The 20,991-nt window shown below is 28.8% G+C and overlaps 2 protein-coding genes across 2 annotated transcripts; both read left to right on the top strand.

The window, feature by feature from the left end:
* Nucleotides 1–10,431: 10,431 nt before the first annotated feature.
* Nucleotides 10,432–11,744, top strand: LOC136088254 (tigger transposable element-derived protein 4-like). The gene is made up of 4 exons (XM_065811939.1): nt 10,432–10,546; nt 10,883–11,056; nt 11,165–11,280; nt 11,382–11,744. Exons 1-4 carry the CDS (start codon nt 10,432–10,434, stop codon nt 11,742–11,744), a joined length of 768 nt encoding a protein of 255 aa, XP_065668011.1.
* Nucleotides 11,745–19,108: 7,364 nt separating this feature from the next.
* LOC136088253 (uncharacterized) lies at nt 19,109–20,392 on the top strand. The gene has a single exon (XM_065811938.1). The coding sequence runs from the start codon at nt 19,109–19,111 to the stop codon at nt 20,390–20,392; it is 1,284 nt and encodes a 427-aa protein (XP_065668010.1).
* Nucleotides 20,393–20,991: the final 599 nt, after the last annotated feature.

Raw genomic sequence — 20,991 nt, 5'->3', positions numbered from 1 at the left:
AAAATTAATTTTTGTATATATAATATATATATATATATATATATATATATATATATATATATATATATATATATATATATATGTATATATATATATATATATATATATATATATATATACAGTAGAAATTAAAAAAAAGAAAATTTAACAGTGACTATTACTTTTACTTATCTTAAGTATGAGGCTTTTCTTTTCTTTTCTTTTTATACATTTCGAATTTTTCCATATTTCGAATGTGGTTATTTTTGACGTATATATATAAATTGGTGTTTAATGGAGCTTGGTTACTCTATTAAACAACCATTATATATATATATATATATATATATATATATATATATATATATATATATATATGTATATATATATATATATATATATATATATATATATATATATATATATATATATATATATATATATATATATATATATATATATATATATATATATATATATATATATATATACTTATTTATTTATTTATTTATTAATCACAGAACAAAACAGTTTTAGTTAATTTACTCCAAAGTTTTTTCACGCACACACACATATACTTATAATTTTATTAATGACATTGTTTATATCAGCTTTTGCTTCTTTTTATGAAATTTAAGTTTTATTTATATATGCTTTATGTGTTTTTCTGTAAGTTCATCAGGAAGATGATGATGAACTTACACAAAGAGAAACAGTATTTCAAAGGAAATATAAGATAAGTGTTTCTACTAATTTATATATACATATACATATTTTCTAATGGCCCTTTCATCTAACATCAATGAATACACAACACGTTGACCGATTTTCTCTTTTACTTTGCTATAAAGAGTAAGTAAAGCTTCTTTACAAAATCCAAGGAAACAGTCAACACTTTCATACCGATTTTTAAAGCTCCTGGATGAGGAATTGCATTATTAAATGTTTTCCTAACATGACTATATGCTTTAGCAGAATAAAAATTTAATGTTAAAGCAAAGCTTCGTAGTTCTGGTGGGTAATGGTTTTTAACTTTTTTTGTAATATCCGACAAAATAGCTGTTTGTAGACTCCTTATAATTAAATAGATTAAATAAAATTAATATATTATTAGTTACAACATCATATTTATACTTGATATCCCGATCAAGTAAAATGGAGTATTATTGATTGGGGTATCAAGAAATAGACGATAGCATAGTAAAAAGCAAAACAGATTTTATGTAAATGATACACAACAACCCAAACACACACATTTGTAAAAATAGTTACTATTAAAAGAAGAGTCATTATACAAATATTTAAAATAATTAATAGAAAAATATAATAAAAAAGTCACAAATATAAATATTTTTAACAACTACTCTTAACAAAAATATCATATCAGTAGTGTAGCTGATATTTCTTCAGAAATCATAGTATGATTCATGATTTTGATTCATCATATGATTCATACTTTTTGATTTAAGATGACGAAGGAATGAATGTAAGTTTTTAATCCTTTTTATTAGACGACGCATGGATTGCTGAAGCATTTTATTTGTCTTTTGTTTAGCAGCAAGATTACTTATAGTTAATTTTAAAAACCTTTTACTATTTTCTGGTGTTACCATATCATTTTCATCAAATACACCAGTATACCGTTTGCCATTGGTTTAAGGATTGATTTGACACTTTTCAACTATGTTTTTAAAAATATAAACGTGTTATACGTCACACAAAGTAAACTCAAACATTTAAATCAATATATGCCATTGTAAAGTAATTACATTTGACTTACTGTATTGAATCGGTAACATATCATTTTGCTGATGATACCAATCTTCTTATTGTTAGTAAGTCTCTTAAAAAACTAAATAAAAATCTTAATCATGACCTTGCATATTTGGTTCAATGGCTACAATCAAACAAAATTCCCTTAAATACCAAGAAGTCTAAAATAGTTATTTTTAAATCTCAAGGAAACAAAGTTACAAAAAAACTTAATTTCGGATTAAGCGGTAAAAAATAAATACTGTAGATAAGATCAAATATTTAGGGATTAACGTCTGTTCACAAAAAATCCGGAATGAAAAATTGTTCTTAATTGAATACAAAATTAATCGATTTTTGACAAAAATTTTAACTAAAATAAGTGACTGGACATTGTTAACTATTTTATAACCGAAAGTGGTCCTAAATCAGCGGCTTTTCGAACTTTAGTTTTGACTGAATCCATTAGGTTGAAAAAGTAGTCTGGATCAAACTCTTTCAACTTTAATCGAATTCTATTCTTAAGGTGGTCAAGATTTTTCGCAGTAAATCCATTTCCATAAACTTTTGCTTTTAAATGTGCCCAAAAATTTTCAATTGGCCTTAACTGCGGTACATTTGGGGGGTTATCTTTAGCGTCGACAAAGTTAATACCTAAAGTGTTGTAAGTTTCTAATGTGTGTTTTGCATAATGACATCTCGCTCCGTCAGACCAAAATAAAATTTTCATGTTTTGATGCTTGGAATTTATAAATGGAAGAAGTCTTTTTGTAATACATTCTTTAGAATAAGTTTTTGCATCCAGTGCACAGTTTTTTACAACAAAATAAGGCAATGAATGACCAAAACGACTGATTGCAATCCAAACGAGAACTTTCTCGTCAAACTTTTTTTTGAAGTTGAATTTAATGTTAGGATCAGTTTGAGAACTATCCTTTGTATAGTAGCCAGAGTTTTGTGAACAATTTGCACCATTTACACAGAAATAAGATTCATCGTCCATGATGATTTCAAACTCATTTGATGGCTTGAAAAAATTTTTTGAGAGTTTTAATAAGTTTTTCTTTTGTTTAATTTCTTGCTTTTCTGTTGTTTTTGGTGCATTTTTTCTTTTATCCAGACTTATTGTATAGTTTATCAAATATTTAGTTAGATGAGCTCATTACTTGTTAAACTGTGTTTTTGTGTGGTATATTATTTATAATACCATGCCTATTGCTTTCAACAACTATTTTAAACTCACAAGTGATATTCATAATTACAAACTTGGATCAATATCTTGTTATAATAGCTCTGCCTTAAAAAAACTAGCAAATATGGTATTCAATCTATTAAATACCAATCAATTCACTCTTGGAACTCTCTGCTACTTTTAATAAAAATAAATCTCCCAAACATTACTAGCAATGCTTTTATTGCCAATATCAAAAAATTTATCCTTTATAAAAACACTCAATAAAGTTCTAACACAACATTATCACTATCTTATGTCTTCAATTAATTCTGTCTATTTTTCTAAAACATAAAAGATTTTACTTTAAATCTATTCAATTATCTCTTCTTCTACTCCTTACCCTTCTGCTCCATATATGAACATATTTTTATGAACCCGAGTGTGCATTGTGTGTATGTAAGTGTGTACGTATAATGTGTTTATTTATTCATATGTGTTTATTTACATATATGTATATGTGTGATTGTGTATATGTATGTATTGTGTGTATGTGTATGTGTGTATGTTTGTATATGAATATAAGATTGATTGATTTTAAGTACCAGATTCCAAAGCGTAAAGTTAGGTACCGTAAACTGTTGCGCAATTGTCCCGCCAAACGTCCAACATAATTAATTTTTGCATTTATAATTTAATTTGGTTAGCTATCTTTAGTAAGACGCAAAATCGGGTTTGCAATATTATAGAAAGCACAGACCTTTTTTCGGTAACTAATTTGATTAAGTTGTTTTCCAAACCATGAAACAATTTTCGAGTAATTTTTCATAATGATTGGTACAATGATATTTCAATATAAAAATATAATTATAGTTTTTAAAGTTTTTAAATAGCGTTCGTATTTTACATAATTAAAAACATAATCGATAACACTGGTCAACAAAAAAATACTTTTTGAATGCACCATGAATCTAAATAACTTTTTCTAAACCAGTTTTTTGCGCTGATTTCAAATCTGCTTTCATTTTTCTTCCAGCACGTCTAGTTCTTGAGATATTTAAAATTTTAAATTTCGGACATTCTGTACTTTATCCCCATACGTAAACATTGATAAACATTTAATATTTCAAGCACCACTTATGTTTCTATACAAATAAGTCAAAGTCTCTGTTACTAGGTTTATTCCTAAACATTTATACAAATTTAATAGTTTAAAGACTGTTGACTAAAGCATATAAATATTTAAAATCTCTGTGAAAATGACTTCCTTTTGTAGACTTTTTCTGGTTCATCACGATAAAGCATCCAACAGTAGTCAGCTAACATGCTTTCATTCCAGAATCCTTGGTAACGCTTTTCCATCACTTAAATATCTTGGTGGTATCGTTCACCTTGTTCATCACTCACAGCGCCCAAATTTTCAGGAAAAATGCCAAATGCGAATGCAGAAAATGCATTTTCAATGACATACAACAGCCCACTTTTTGGAACGAATCAAGTAGCTTTTGAATACAATTTTCATATTCACACGATTTGTGATTCCCCAAGAAATTCTTAGAAACCCATACAAACGCTTTCCATGCTTCTTTTTCGTCGGAAGTAAGTGACTCTTCAAATCCATGGTCTTTCAAAACCTCTCCAATTTGGGGTCCAACAAAAACGCCTTCTTTGAGTTTTGCTGCACTAATTTTGGGAAATTTTTCAACCAAGTATTAAAAACTCGCTGATTCAGTTTAACCTAATGCTTTTACAAAGTTTTTCATCAAACCAAGCTTGATGTGAAGCGGTGGAAAAAATATTTTGTTTGGATCAACCAGCGGAATATGGTGAACGCTGCTTACACCGGGTTCGTATTCAGTTCTCAACATCCAATCACGTTTTACGTAATGTTCGTTTACAGCACGACTATCCCATAAACAAAGAAAGAAGCAGAACTTGGTAAACCTTGTTTGCATACCCATTAACATACCAATCACTTTCAAATCACCACAAATGTTCCACTGATGAGTTTTATAATCAATAGCGTCTAGTAATATTTTCATATTTTCGTGAGTTTCATTCAAGTGTACGGAATGAGCAATTGGAATACATGGCTTCTGATTGCCAATATGCAACAACACGGCCTTCAAACTCCTCTTGGATGAATCAATGAAGAGGCGCCAATCACGAGGCGAATGCACTTGGGATAAACTTTCGAAAAGACCATTGACATTATTGCAGTAGCAAAAGGGTCCATGCACAAGGGTGAAAAACCTAGATAAATCGTTGTTGCGCTTTCGAAAGTGGGATACTTTAACACCAACTGTTAACAAATTCTTTTCTTTCAGTCTTGACGCCAAAAGCTGCAGCTTTTTCCTTGGAAAGGGACAAGTCTCTAACCAAATCATTCAGTTCACCTTGTGTGAAAACTTTGGGCTCTTCGCCGTCAATATCTGGACCAAAGTCAACATCAGCCGCATCTTGACGTTCAACATCAACAACACATTTATCTTCAACAGAGTCTAATCCATCAGCTGGTGGTTCTGGAATGAGCAGGGTGCTGTCATGAGGAACAGGCCTCATGGTCGAATCAAATTTTGGGTACACAATTTGGTGCTTATTTTTCGACGAAAATCCAGCAGTATTAACAGCGCAAAAATAGCAGTTGTTGTAATGATCTTTTGGTTCCCTCCAAATCATCGGTATAGCAAATAGAAATGAAGACCTTCGTTTGTTGATCCAATCTCGTAATAAGCTGCAACAACTATAACAAGCCACATGTGGTGCCCAAGTTTTATCTTGATCTCCCAAAGGACAACCGAAATACAGCTTGTAAATTTCGAGATTTCTGGAGTGATTTTCTTTCGCCCTGACAATGTAAATTGCCCACAAATGTAGCAAAAGGCGTCTGGTGAATTTTTGCAATTTCTTGGCATTATATAAGTTAAAATTTATTGAAATAATTACCCTGAAAATAAAGAAACATTAGTATATTTCACACTGAAACTATATATTAGTGCAAAAAAAAAAAACACATTATCTCAAGATTCAGACGTATTTTATTAGACGTAAACACATATTTGGAATCAGCGTGAAAAACTATATCTAGTCAGCCTAAAACTAAAGCTGGTGCAAATTTATTGTTGACCAGTGTAATTAACCAAAATATGTTTAAGTTCATAAAAAAAAACAACCACATTACTTAATTAAGTAGAGTAGCATTAAACTTTATTGTTTCTTGTAGTTTCCGTAATTGCAATTAATTAGTTCATACTTAACAACAATGTGCTTTGAATAATTAAAATTGACAAACGAGCCGTACGTTTAAAACCTAGTAAACTTTAATTCGCGCAACTTTGCGCAAGATATTTTTAATGAGAAACCTTCTACAATAAGACTCTGAAAAAAAGTTATTCCCATAATAAGGAAACGTGGGCAAAAAAAGATCTTGGGCCTTTTATGGTAACTTTTTATTATACTTTGTAATACTTTAACTGTCATATTTCAAGTTAGGAAAAAAGTTATAAAATACAAGATTTTTTTATTTGTTCAGTTTTCTATAATACAGCATGTACCCTGATATTAGGACTATAAAATTTTAATTAAAGTAAAGAAAACTGCGCTTACGAGGTGAAATTCAATTTTATGAGTATTTTCTCCGTTTTTTTTTTTAAAAACGTTTTTTAAATGGAAGAGCTTGAAAACATTCCCAAGACTCCTAAAATATTAATGAAAATATTTAAATGTCAGATTTTTTTATTGTGGAGTTTTTACTTTTAAAATTTTGCAAAAAAAAAGTATCCACAAATACTCACTTTCGGCATTTATGCCGATCTCTGGCCCACTGTGCAGTGGATGGAATAACTAAGGCGGATGGAATAAACTACCAGAGATCTCGTTGCAGTTTTGGTCTTTGATGTATGACATTATTCAGCAAAATGCAATGGCATTTAGCAGCAGCACCGAAAACGATTCTGACTTTTGTTGCCTTCCTTTTCAGTTTTACAACATTGAAATGTGGAAGAATCCATTAATTTTTGCATTTATTTATGATTACATTTTTAAAATTTTATAAAGTAATTAAGTATAAGTTATTATTTTTTGGTAAATTTCTGCCGCCATTTTTCTATGCTTATTAATCGATTTACTGCCATTTCATAGTTGCTTGGCAACAGTTTTAGATCCTCTTTCCAAGGAATTTTAATTTAATATCGCTTATCTACATACATTTTTCTCATCTACATACATTGCTCATCTACACGTTCATCTACATACTTCGAATTTTGTGCTTGATTTAAGGCCTTTTTGTCTTAACACTTCCAGCTTGCGTTTCCAATGATAGATAATTATTTTTGGGATATAAAAAATTAAAAAAATAGATATTATTATTTGTTTTGCTTGTTGCTTGATATTTCATAAAAAAAATATATTAGCAAAATGTATTTGCATACTCAACTGAAATATTTGGATGAAAAATAATTTTTTTAAATTATATAATTATATATTTGTGTATCTGCCTATTCTCGACGAAAACACAACTATGATCCACAGTATATAATCCAACGTTATTCCAATGTACATGGATCAACGTTGATCCAGTCTATGTAATTTCAAGTTAATCCATACACATTAGATTAACGTTGGGTTATAAACATTGTATCAACGTTAGTTCATATTCATTGGATCAATGTGGAGTTATTTACATTTAATCATACGTTGGATCAACGTTAATCCATATGCATTGGATCAACGTTGGGTTTATATCGGAAAAACAGCCAACTTTTGCAATTTTTTTACATACGTTAGACCAATATAATTTTTCTAACTATTTTTAATCACGTCTTTATTAAGGTTTTCATTAATATAAATACGATAAAACTAACAATGGATCAACGTTGTATTTGCATCCTAGAAAATAGCCGGCGTTCGCGATGTATTTGTATACGATAGTTAAACATAAGTGAGCTAGATGGGAATAAGAATATTTACAAATATTCGCTGCTCCAATCTACAAAACGTAGAGTTCTCAGGTGACTCTAATATTTTTAAATTTATTCCAATCCACTACTTGCATGTTACTCGTAACTCTGTTAACTGTTAATCCATTTAAGAGTTTCGTCTGCCGACATGGAACCAGACAAAACGACACACGAAAATTGATATATATATATATATATGTATATAGATATATATATATATGTATATATATATATATATATATATATATATATATATATATATATATATATTTTTTTTTTTGTGGCGGAACTTTGAAATAGTTATGGACTTTTATATCTCAGTTTCTCAGGTTTTGGATACGATATAATAGCAAATTTCTTATATAGACATGGTGGGCACCTTTTAGAAATATTTGAGTTGGGGGTGCAGACTTTAGAATAGACCATGTTATTATGGGATTGCGTTAAAATTGATTTCAAATCCTAGGCGTAGTTTGATAGGGTGGTGAACTTTTTGTATTTAACATTACTGAATGATGATTTGCGATTGTTATATCTGATTTTCCATTCACCTTCCGTTAATCCAATATAAACTTTGGGTTGGTTTGTAGCTGCGATGATACATTTATATATAATGTGGATTTGCACTTACCAATCAATGGACATTCAGCTTTATTTCGACAATTGCATTTTGGGTCATTGTTTTCAATTCTAGGGAAGAAAATACTTTTATTGTGGTTTTTTATAATATTTTCAATATTTTCAGTGTAGCTGCAGCTTACTTTTACAGTGTTTTTGTTAAAGATTTTGTGGAGTTTGTGTGTTGTATGGAAGTTTTTTTTCTAGTAATTTTAAAAACATTTCAGCGACATTTGTAGAGACGTTTTTGTTAAATGGGGGGTTGAACCTTATGATATTGCGCTTACGATTTATTTGGAGTGTTTTTTGTTTGATATTTGATATTTAGAGGAGCAGTTATTGTATCTGCTAATATAGCTCTAATTTATCTATTGAGCACTCTTTTAAGTATATAATATTATACATGATAATATTAAGATATTTTCTTTATTCACATATATACACTAACGTGTGTGTGTATATATATATATATATATATATATATATATATATATATATATATATATATAATTTTACCGTTTAATAAAACAATAAGAAAGAGCGTATATATAATAAATGGCCGGAGCAAGAAGCAGACGTATATTGTGTTATTGCCGAGCCCCGTTTACATTGTCGCCTTCAGCTTATGTAACAAGTTAAAATTAAAAATTAAAAATTTACAAGTTGAAAATTATATAGTAAAACACAATACATTACAAGTAGTAAATCGTATAATAAGATATAAATTTTTTTCATTTTTATAAGAAAATAAGAAACAAAGACAAAAATAAGTTTATATATATACAGGGCCGCCCAGAGGAGGGGGGGGGGCACTAGGTACATTTTACCTAGGCACACAGACAAATGGGGCACATGCGACCCTCAATACAAGATTTAATTAAAAATTTTAATAATCATAAAGAGCACTACACCTTGGAGAAATTTAAAACAGAATCTAAAAGACTCTTATTACAATTAGAGTTATTACAACAGACTTCAAATATTTATTATTCTAAATTTAATTAAAAAAACCAAAAAAAATGTTGTTATTATCACTAAATTAATATATCTTATTAAACATTAATACAGTTAAATCCCGTTAACTCGGACCCTGGATAAGTCGGACTTTTATTAAGTCGGACGGAATTTCAATTCCCCTTGAACATTCTCTATTAACTTACTGTAAAATCATCCGCTTAAGTCGTACCCTGGTTAACTCGGACCATTCGCTAATTTGTACTGTTTTTTGAGGTCTCTTTGGCAAAAAACTTCGCTTATCTAGGACTTTTATTCTGAATTTGCATATAAGTGTGTACCTTATACAGACTTTTATTCTAAATTTGCATATAAGTGTGTATCTTATACACACTTATATACAAATTCAGAATAAAAGTCCTAGTTAAGCGTATACACTGTATAATAACAAAACTTCCAATACTTCAATAAAAATTTCAAACTTTAAATGCTCGAAAATAAAATACTTTTGCGTCAAATATAATTAAACATAGCTAAACATTTTAACGGAGAGCTTTCGATTCAGTTTAGCTTCGATTAAGTTCTATTTGATAATAACTATTACATTAAAATTTTAAAATATCAATTAAAATTCTAAACTTAGAACGCTCGAAAATTAATTACTTTAGCGTCAAACATAATTTAACGAACTAAACATTTTCACTGATATCTTCGATTCGGTTATACTTCGATCAAGGTTTCTCTACTAAAAATATCGAAGGTTGCTAAAAGAAAGCTATCAAGTGGAACTTTAACAGAAAAATACAAAATACTAAAGAACTCGACAAAAGAGAACCATCTGTATCTATATCAAAGAAATATAAGATTCCAAAGCAAACATTGTCTGGATGGTCAAAAGAAAAAAACAAAATATATTCAGAAGTCGAAAAAAATAAAACTTCTGCGAAAAGAGTGCGGATGCGTGTCTCCCTAAATGAGAATTTGGATAAAGCATGTTATATGTGGCTTTTAAACACCCGACACCAAAACATTCCTGTGTCTGGAACCATTTTCAAAGTCAAAGCTTTTCATTTTGCCAAAGAACTTGGCTGTGACAACTTTCATCCGATGGATGGTTAGATATATGGAAAAAAAGAAACAATGTATCGTTTAAAATAATTTCAAGTATTTTATCATTTTATTTTTTCATTAATATTTACATTTTTTTTAGTAATTTGTCTTAAAAATAATAATAAGCATGGAACTCTCATTTCTATTCCACCCCCAATAAACTAATAAATTATCAAACCAATTCTGTTGTTTTAATTTGTTTGAAGTCATTACCACGTTTTAGCTTATTACCACGCAATAAGCAATAAGTGGATAAAGTGCAAAAAAACTGCATGAAGTCCTAAACCATAGCTAATAAAATTTATGCTGATTTTAAAGTTGCTTTTCTTATATTTCATAGGTAAAAGTCAAGATGTTACTAATGAAATGACCGTTCCTTGGAGGGAAACAACTTTGCCAACAATATTCTCTAGTTATAACTCGCGTGATATATTCAATGCAGATGAGTTCGGTTTGTTTTATAAAGCACTTCCAAAAAAAAGTATGCATTTGAAAGGTGAGAAATGTAGTGGAGGTAAGAAATGCAAGATTTGACTAACTGGGCTTGCTGCAGCTAACATGTGTGCAGAAAAACTTCCGATGTATGTTATTGGTAAATCAAACAAACCCCATTGCTTTAAAGGAATTAGAAGCACTCCATGTCGTTACCGTGCGCAAAAAAAGAGCTGGATGACCTCTGAACTATTTGAGGAGTGGGTTAGGGAAAACGACACAAAGTTTGCATTAGAAGACCGTAAGGTAGCATTGGCTATTGATAATTGCACCGCCCATCCGAATATTGAGAATTTTAAATCGGTCACACTCTACTTTTTTCCCCAAACACAACTTCATGTTTGCAGCCGATGGATCAACGAGTCATTCGATCGTTGAAGTGTAAGTACCGAACTAATTTAATTAAAAAGATCATAAATGCAATTGATAACGGAAAACAAATGCCTTCCATCTCCATAATTGAAGCTATGAAAATTCATGTTTATTTTTGGAATGAAGTTCCAGAAACCACTATTAGTAACTGCTTCCACAAAGCAGGATTTAAGGAAGGAGTAGGAGTATCAGACAGAGATGAAGAGTACTTCCCTGCATTAAAAAATTCGATTGATCAGTTACGTCAGCGTGATAAGGATCTTGTTCCGGAAGATTTTACTTACGAAGATATGTTAACAATTGATTCAAGAAGAAGAAGGAAACGAAATGTCGGATAAAACGGTGACAAAACCAGCGACTGAAGAAGTTCGTAAACCAATTGATACCCGTGTTAATTTTTCGATGTTTACTCAGAGTGGTGAAATTGGAAGAGTAGCTTTGAATGCTTCAAAGCTGTTTGAAAAAGAATTGTGCAAGTCACTGAAAAAAACATCAATTTTGGACTTTTTTCGTTTATAGCATATATTATTTATACAAAAATATATATTTCACATAAGATTATATTGTTCAATATATATGTACATAATATTTATATATCGAGGAACATTCGATAAGTCCTAAAATCTCTATAAGTCGGACATTTTCAAAAAGTCCGACTTAACGAGAGCTTTGCTTAATTCGGATATTCGCTAAGTCGGACAAAAAATATATACCCCTTCAGAGTCCGAGTTAACGGGATTTAACTGTATATCAAATGTGTATGCACTAATATATATGTATGTCTATATTACTTTAATTTTAAATCAGTAGAAAGTTACTATAGTTTTGCGTTTTTTTAAAGACATTTTTAGCATTTTGCAAAATTTATATGTATTTTAAAACGGATTATGTATTTATTTGCTTTTATATAAACACAGATAATATGCAAACGGGGCTCGGTGATAAGACAGTTTATGTCTTCTTCTTACTCCGGCCTAAATTTATATATGCAGTATGTATTTATTGTAAATTTGTGAAACTTGCAAATTTGAAAAAAATAATAATAAAGATATTTTTATTGCAGACTGAATACATTTTTTTTGAAATCGAGAATGTATAACTGGTTTCAGCTGAATCATTTTAAATATTCCTGCCTGTGATTGTACTAATGAGTCTAGTACAACTGTAAATTACTAGAAATTACCAGGTATAACTTAATAGCTGTATTACTTTGTTCATATTCGGATAATCATAATTTTAAAACGAGGTAGTTTAAAGTAGCAAATAAATATATTAATTGATTTTTATTGCAAAATTTATGCGAAACAAAGGGTAATTGGTACAAAAAGCGGCGTTGATCGCACCTACCAACCCCACCTGCAGTACGGGCTTGTAATATTTTGTGATTGTTTTAGCGATGATAATAATTGTCAAGAGAGGAAAAAAAAGGAAGATTACACAGGTCAACAAAAAAATTTTTTTTTCTGGTGCCGAGCAAACAATTTGTTTTTTGTATAGCATTTCTCATTTTGATTTCAAATATGTAACTCTTTTTTTACCATCAGGTCAAGTTGTAAAGATATTTAGGTTCATATCTTAAGTATTTAGGGTAAAGTCCCTAATATCGTCGAAAAAAAAGTTATTCAAAAGTATGTCAACCTGGGTATCAAAAGAAGCGTATTTTCATAGAGATTTTAAAAATGTTATTCATTTGTAATAAAAATAAGTATTTTGTGTATTTTTGGTGGATAACATTCTGTTGACTTTTTTTTAAGAGTCTTCAGCATTTTTTCACATAATTTTTTTGTCAATAAAATTTAAGGAAAAATATTTATGTTTTCTAAAATCTCTATGAAAATACGCTTCTTTTGAGACCCAGGTTGACATACTTTTGAATAACTTTTTTTTCGACAATATTAGGGACTTTACCCTAAATACTTAAGATTTGAACCTAAATATCTTTACAACTTGACCTGATGGTAAAAAAAGAGTTACATATTTGAAATCAAAATGAGAAATGCTATACAAAAAACAAATTGTTTGCTCGGCACCAGAAAAAAATTTTTTTTTTTGTTGACTTGTGTTATTGGCATAATTTTAAGCAAATAAGTAAAGACAAAATAGAAGATTTTTTTTTTTTGTAAGATATTTTGTAAGATTTTTAGAATTGAAACATGAAATGAAATTCTTTCTCAATACATTTATTTCAATTAATTTGATATTGTGAAATTGCATTTAATTCCTTTGAGAATGATATTGTGTAATTGCATTTAATTCTTTTTTTCTTTAATCCATTTGAGAATAAAATTCTATATAAAAAACTCATTTCTATTTCGACACAAATGAAAAACCTTTTTATTTTATTTAAAAATACGCAACACGTATCTTTAGAGTAGTAGTAGAAAAAGGCGAGTCCTGGGCCAAAAATTTTTAACCTATAAGCTTTCCATAATCTCTACAATTTTTCAAGGTAACTATAATTTCTGAGCTCATAAATAAAAAGAAAAATAACATAAAGAAAATAATTTCAAAATTATAAAATTAATTTTATAATTTTTGTTTGCAAATTTAACATTATAACTAGATCATAAAAAATCAATTCCAATTCTTGCAAGAATTGGAATCTCTGCATTGAATATAGATACGCATGGTAGTAAAATACTCCTATTAAATCAGACTTATTAATTCTTTATTGTCAACCCAAGAGTTAAGCGACTCAGGATATCCATACCACTTTACTAATGATTTGTTTTTGAGTTTGCGAATAACTTTTTCAATTCTAAATATTTTTTGATCAGTTTTTTTGCAGTTCTTGTTCATAAAAAGTACCTTGTATTTCTTCGTCAGTTAATTTATAAGTTGGTGGATCTGTAAAATGAATTTTTGAAATAGTAAAAACTTCTACAGTCCATTTCGGTGTGTATCCTTTTTCAAACGTTGTCTTCTTTTTAGTTATCCTAACTGTGTCACTGATTGAAAACTTGGGTTTCACAGGCTCTGATCGAGAATTTCCATTTAGATTGAACCAAACATTATTTTCATTCTTTTTATCGCTAGCTTCAACTGGTGTCATTTTAATTGATGAATGTTTTGTGTTGTTGTATGTATTTACCATTTCATCTAACACGTCAATGTATTTTCTTGTAGAATGAGCTGAAAAGTACTTGAACATTTTCCCTTTCATTGTTCTATTCCAACGTTCAACTACACAGCTTTTTGCTTCATTTTCAGTTGAATATAACTCTACTCCTAATGCTTTAACATGCTTATCATAAAATTTTAAGCCTTATCTACCCATATTTTTTTACACTTTCTTTTTTTAGATCCTTCAGATCCATGGAAATTCGAAGAATTTTTAAATAAAATATTTAGAGCATTAGCAACATCAACTCCAGTTTTACTCTTCAATGGAACAATCCATCCATACTTTGAAAAAACATCTATCACCATTAATAAGTATTTTATACCGTCATTGAATTTGGAGAAAGATTGCATGTCAACTAAATCAGCAGCCCATAGTTCATCAATTCCATTTACAATCACTTTTCTTTTTCTGAATGGTTTTACAACTGGTTTATGAAGTTCGTTTGCAAGTTCGTCAGTCCATTTTAAATTTTTTTCTTTGATCGATTGTAGTTTTTTTGAGTTTTTTTAGATCCTTCAGATCCATGAAAAGAATGAATAAGAGGAATTATTGTTGGAAAGTTTGGTTGTGGAAAAACTACTTTATTATTAAACTTACTTTTAAGACCTGGTTGGACTATAATAATTTACAAGTTTTTAGAAAATCTCTTTTTCAACCAGAATACAAAATATTAAAAAGCTCTTTTGAAAAAAAAATTACAAAAAGAAGTTATTCTTGAATTGTTTAAGCTTCAAGGTGAAATAGAAAAATTAAATGCAAATCCAGAATTTATAATTGAAGACATTTCAAAAAATTTGAATGAGAAAGCAGATATGGAGTGTAAGTTTTATGAAACAGCTTAATATGCACCAGATCGTGAAGATCTTGATATTCATAAAAATAATTTGATGATATTTGATGATTTGCAATTAATACAACAAAATAAGTGTGAAAAATATTATATAAGAGGAAGACATAATAATGTAGATTGTTTCTATCTTACACAAAATTATTTTATGTTACCTAGACAAACTATTAGAGAAAATGCCAATTTTATTTGCTTATTTCCTCAAGATTCAAAGAATTTAAATCATATTTATAGAAACCATGTTTCAGGTGATATGTCAATAGATGAGTTTAAAAGATTGTGCAAGATTGCTTGGTCAGAGCTTCATAGACTTGTTGTTATAGATTTATCTTCTAAAATAGATAATGGAAAATATAGAACATTTTTAGATAATTTTTATTTTTCATCTAAAGTTTAAAATAATTTTTTTGTATATAAAAAAATGTATATAATATTGAATGATAAAAGTAGTCATATTAAAGAGAAGTTTGCTCCTATTATACAACTAAGTGAAGATAAAGATTATGAAATGGCATTAGTTGGTCTTGATACATTCTACAGTTTTCCAAATGTTGGTTCTTCAAATAACAATTTTAGATATAGTTCAGATAATGGAGCAATTTGGATAGATATAAACATTCTAGAAGGTAGTTATGAAATTGATGATATAAATAAGTATATTGTGGAAAAAATAACTGAAAATAGTAAAATTATTAATGAAGCTGAAACTACTATTACATTTTCAGCAGATAATTATACATAGAAAATAACTTTAAATATTGAAGCTGGTTATAAAGTTGATTTTACACCTATAAATTCAATTAGACCTGTTCTTGGTTTTAACAGTCAAGTATATTCAACAGGATCTCACGAATCAGATAATATAGTAAACATTTTAAGTATTAATAGTATTAATAGTACAAATGATATAATATCATCATCCTATGTAAATGGAACAACAGAAAACGTTATATATTAATTTTTCCCAATTGTTGGTCCTGGATATAAAATTATTAAAGAACCATAAAACTTAATTTACTAACCAATAACACTAAAAACAGTTTCAAAGATGGAGACTAAACTGGTTAATTAAGATGAAAATCTGATAAATTTACGAGGAGAAAAATTAGCTATTAGATTTCATATGAGAGAAAAAAAATAATCTAACTATTTTTTTTATAATGCATATAAAAAACAAAACAAAATGAGTAAATATACTAATATTAAAGTAAATCTTTCACAAAACCAAATAGAAAAAATTAAAAATGCAATTGAATGTGGTATTAGAGCTAGTATTAAGTTATCGCATTCAGATTTAAATGGTGAGCATGTATTAGCTGTAACAACAACACAATTGAATAGAATTAGAAAAGCAAATGAAAAAGATACTGGTGTATCAATTGTTTTAAGTAAAACTCAACTGTTGCACAATTCTAAAATAGAGGGTGGATTTATTGGTGCACTTTTACCGTTTCTTGGTACTTTAGCATCAAGAGTTATACTCTCACTTGCAACAGGACTGCTTTCAGGAGTAGGCTCAGCAGCTGGATCAACTTTGATTAATAAAATTGCTGGAAATGGTATTGTGTACATGAAAAAGAATGGACAAGGAGTTAAATTAACATGTGCAGGATCTGGTTTATATTTGAGACCATGGAGTAAAAGAAGTTCTTCAGGTGATGGTTTGTACTTACGTGCTGGAAATGGTTATATTCCATTTTTGAATATGATTTTATAAAAACTCAATATAAAAATTACATATAATAAAATTTATATATAATAAAATGTCAAACAGCATGCCAGTGCATAAATTTATAAACAAATATAAAAAACCCGAACCATCTTCTATAGTTTTTAGACCACATAAAAATTTACAGCATCCTGCAGTATTAATAAATGGAAGATATGATGTATTTGCGCAACAAGACATTAATATAAAATTTTTATCACAGAAAAATGAAGTTTTAAAGTTCGGCTTATTTGTAAGAAAAGGTGTAGAAAGAGACATTAAAGAATCACTTAAACAATGGAATAATGTTAAAAAACAGAATAAATTAAGAATTATAGATAAATATGTACTTTAATTAGAGTGTGATTTCAAAGAAAAAAAACTAATAAAAAGTATTTTATCAATGGCACTTATATTAAGATTATTAGAAACAAATGATATTATTTATAAAGACTTTGAGATTAAAAATAATTGTGGAACGTTTAACATTGATTATTTAAAAAGTTTGCTAAAACGTAACGTAAAACACAACATAAACTTTTATGTTGTGTTTTTTAATCTTTTTTATATAAAAACAAAATGTCATTTTTAAAAATTACAGACACTGAAAAGAAAGATCAAATTGTAAAAAAATTATCAGAGACTAAAAAAAGAATACAGCAGAATGATCTTAGTGAAAAGATTGGAGATTCTAATTTGCAGATAGACTTGTCAAAATTGTACAAGCCATTAATTGATAGTCAACTGGAATAAAGGAGGGTATATCTAAATTGCAAGATCAAGCTAATCAATTTGCACTTACCTTTTCAAATGCATATCCTGAAATACTTACTTATGGATCTAAAGAAATAATGCCTTCTGACGAGGAAAAATTTTTAAAGTTGGGAAAAATTGCAACAGACTATCTTAAGATGTATACTACTAGGCATACTTATAGTAAAAAGTCTACAGACACTACATTTGGAATACATTCTAAAGAGGGTAAATTTTTTATAGGAAAAGTTCCAATATTAATTAATAATGATGATATAGATATAAATGGAATAAAATACATTGGTACTCCTGGTCTTTGGGAATTACTAACAAAGTCTAATCCTAATAAGGAAATATATAATATAGATGATCTTCACAATTATCGAGATATAATAATACAAACAGATGCAATTACAACTGATTAAGGAAAATCAAAGTCATTTTGGAGTGAAAAATACAAAGAAATAATAGCCCCCATTTGGAGAGATATAAAGAGAACAAAAAAGCTTGAATCAAAGGGAACAGGAATAGGACCAATAATTCTTCCTAGCAATCCTATTGTACTACTTCATAGGCTTGAATCATGTATAGCTGCATGGAGAGCAGGTAATACTGGATCAAGAAATGAAGCTGTTGCAGTTTGTGATGAATTGTTAAGACAAGGTGTTATTGATCACTATCAATATAAAGCAATACAAAATAATCTAGCAATATGATAATATGAATATGATAATATAAGTAAAAATAAGTAAAAAATATTGCGTACATAAAAATGATATTTGTTGAAAATAAGAGATATGTTAAGAAGCAAGTTGTTGGAGGAAGTGGCATATTTGACAGTTTAATAAATTTATTTAATCGAGCAGCATCATCAAATGTAACAAGAGTGTGATCAGCTATGTTGAAGCGATTTAGGAAAAACTGCAATAACTGCTGTTAAATCAGCAGGGAAAGAACTTTCAACATCAGCGATAGAAGCTGTTAAAGATGTCACAGTTGAAAAAGGAAAACAATTAATTAGAAAAGCATCTTCTAAAGTTTCACAACCAAATACAGTCATTAATAATAAAGTTAATGACATAATCTCAAATTTAAATAAAAATGCTGATGAAGTTACACCAAATACAAATAATATAATGATGGGGTCTGCAATAAAATCAACTGCTATAAGTATAGAAGATCTAGTAAAAAAAGGCCGCGGTCCGATTGGCTTAATTTTTTTATATTTAGTTTCCATTTAAAAAAAAAAATTTGAATTGTATATAAAAAAATGGCAACTTCTGATGTATTAAATTTTACAGAAATCCCAACTGTGGATCATGGAATTGAAAGATTTGAATTCCATGAATATGAACCAGTAGCTCGCACAAATCTAAATAGCGCTGAAGAAATAAGAATTAACATTGAACAACAAGATTTGTTCACACTTCCATCTGAGGCTTATCTCTTGCTTGAAGGAAGACTTCTTAAACTTGATGGGACAGCTTATGTTAATGCAGATGTAGTGTCACTCACAAATAATGGTATTAAGCACTTATTTAGTCAAATATCATATCAATTATCAAACCAAGAAATAGAGTCAGTTTATTATCCAGGTCAAGCAACAACAATGTTAGGAATGCTTAAATACCCAAATAACTTTCAATTAGCACAAGGATTATATCAATTGTGGTACAAAGATTCTTCAACAATAACAGTTAATAACACAGGGTTTACATTAAGACAAGCATATATAATTCAGAAACCCACTACAAAGGGAACATTTTCATTTTGTATACCTTTAAGACACATTTTTGGATTCTGCGATGATTACAACAAAGTTATTTACAGATTTAAACATACACTAACTCTTGATAGAAAAGGTGATACCAAAGCATTTTTTAGAAACGCTCTTGCAGCTGCAGGAAAAGTTAATCTTGATAAAATATCATTGTTCATACCACATGTGATTCCATCAGATTTAGAGAGAGTTAATCTTTATAAAAGTATTGAATCAAATGTGACACTTCCAGTAACTTTTCGCGCAAGGCTGTGTGATACTATAACTGCTTCACAATCTACAACGTTTTCTTGGAGACTTAGCGTAAAGACATCTCCAGAAAAACCAAGATACATTATTGTTGGATTCCAAACAAATAAGGATGGAAATCAAGAAGTTAATTCTTCGATATTTGATCATTGTGACTTGAAAAATATGTACATTATGCTTAATCAAGAAAAATATCCAGCTGTTGACTATAGCTTATTATTTCCAAATCATCAATTTTCAAGATCTTATAGAGATGCATCTATATTTAGTGAAAAATATTATGGAATGAACGATTTGATAACACAAAGCAACATAACTCTTTCAGACAATAAAGATTTATACCCACTTATAGTTTTTGATGTTGGTAGACAATCAGAAAAATTAGAATCATCAGTAGTAGATGTACAAATTAAAGCAACATTTAATGCAGCTGTTGCAGCAGATACTGAAGCGTTTGCTGTTGTAATATCTGATAAGTTTTCACACTTTCAATCAGACGGAAATAAATTGAACGTTGTTTATTAACTTTTTTTGAATTGATTTAAAAATTTTTTATCTTTATATAGTAAAAATGTATTATACAAGAGAAAACTTGCAGAAGTTGTTAAAAGAAAATAATATTTCACAAACATCTAAAAATTATGTTACATTGTTAATGATTGCTGTAGATAATGGGTTGATAGATAAAGAATTAATCATGTCAAAAGCAACAGAAGCAACTGATGAGAAAAGACCAGTTGGAATACATCCAGTAAAAGAAGTAAATGAGAAAAAGTCAGTTGGAAGACCTAGAATACATCCACTTAAAGAAGAGAAAAAAGAAATAGATCCAAAATATGAAAGATTAAGAATCAGGAAAAGAAACAGTTTATAAATCCGTATATAGTGCTATGCGTGGAACTAGGCATGGATATAGATATCTTGAATTGCGTGATGGGAAGATTGATAATGGTTATAAGACTGAAATATTAAATTCTGAAAGATTAAAAAAAAAAAAATCTTGATATATAAAAAATGGGATCTAATAATTTATTTGAAAATCCAGATGCGATTGAAATATTAAAAGATAATTTAGATAAAGTAGATTGGTTTATGTTATCTAAAAATCCAAAAGCGATTGAATT

Source organism: Hydra vulgaris, chromosome 12 (genome assembly GCF_038396675.1).
Source record: "Hydra vulgaris chromosome 12, alternate assembly HydraT2T_AEP".
NCBI classification, from domain to species: Eukaryota; Metazoa; Cnidaria; class Hydrozoa; order Anthoathecata; family Hydridae; genus Hydra; species Hydra vulgaris.
Note: the sequence above shows the minus strand (reverse complement) of the source record. Positions and strands in the feature narration are given on the sequence as shown.

Bases quoted from the DNA above. Each gene is read 5' to 3' on its own strand.
- LOC136088253 (XM_065811938.1), top strand. From the start codon at position 19,109: ATGGCAACTTCTGATGTATTAAATTTTACAGAAATCCCAACTGTGGAT.
- LOC136088254 (XM_065811939.1), top strand. From the start codon at position 10,432: ATGTGGCTTTTAAACACCCGACACCAAAACATTCCTGTGTCTGGAACC. The intron at 10,547-10,882 runs GTTAGATATATG...TATATTTCATAG, and splicing joins CAACTTTCATCCGATGGATG to GTAAAAGTCAAGATGTTACT. The intron at 11,281-11,381 runs GTAGCATTGGCT...TCATGTTTGCAG, and splicing joins TTGCATTAGAAGACCGTAAG to CCGATGGATCAACGAGTCAT.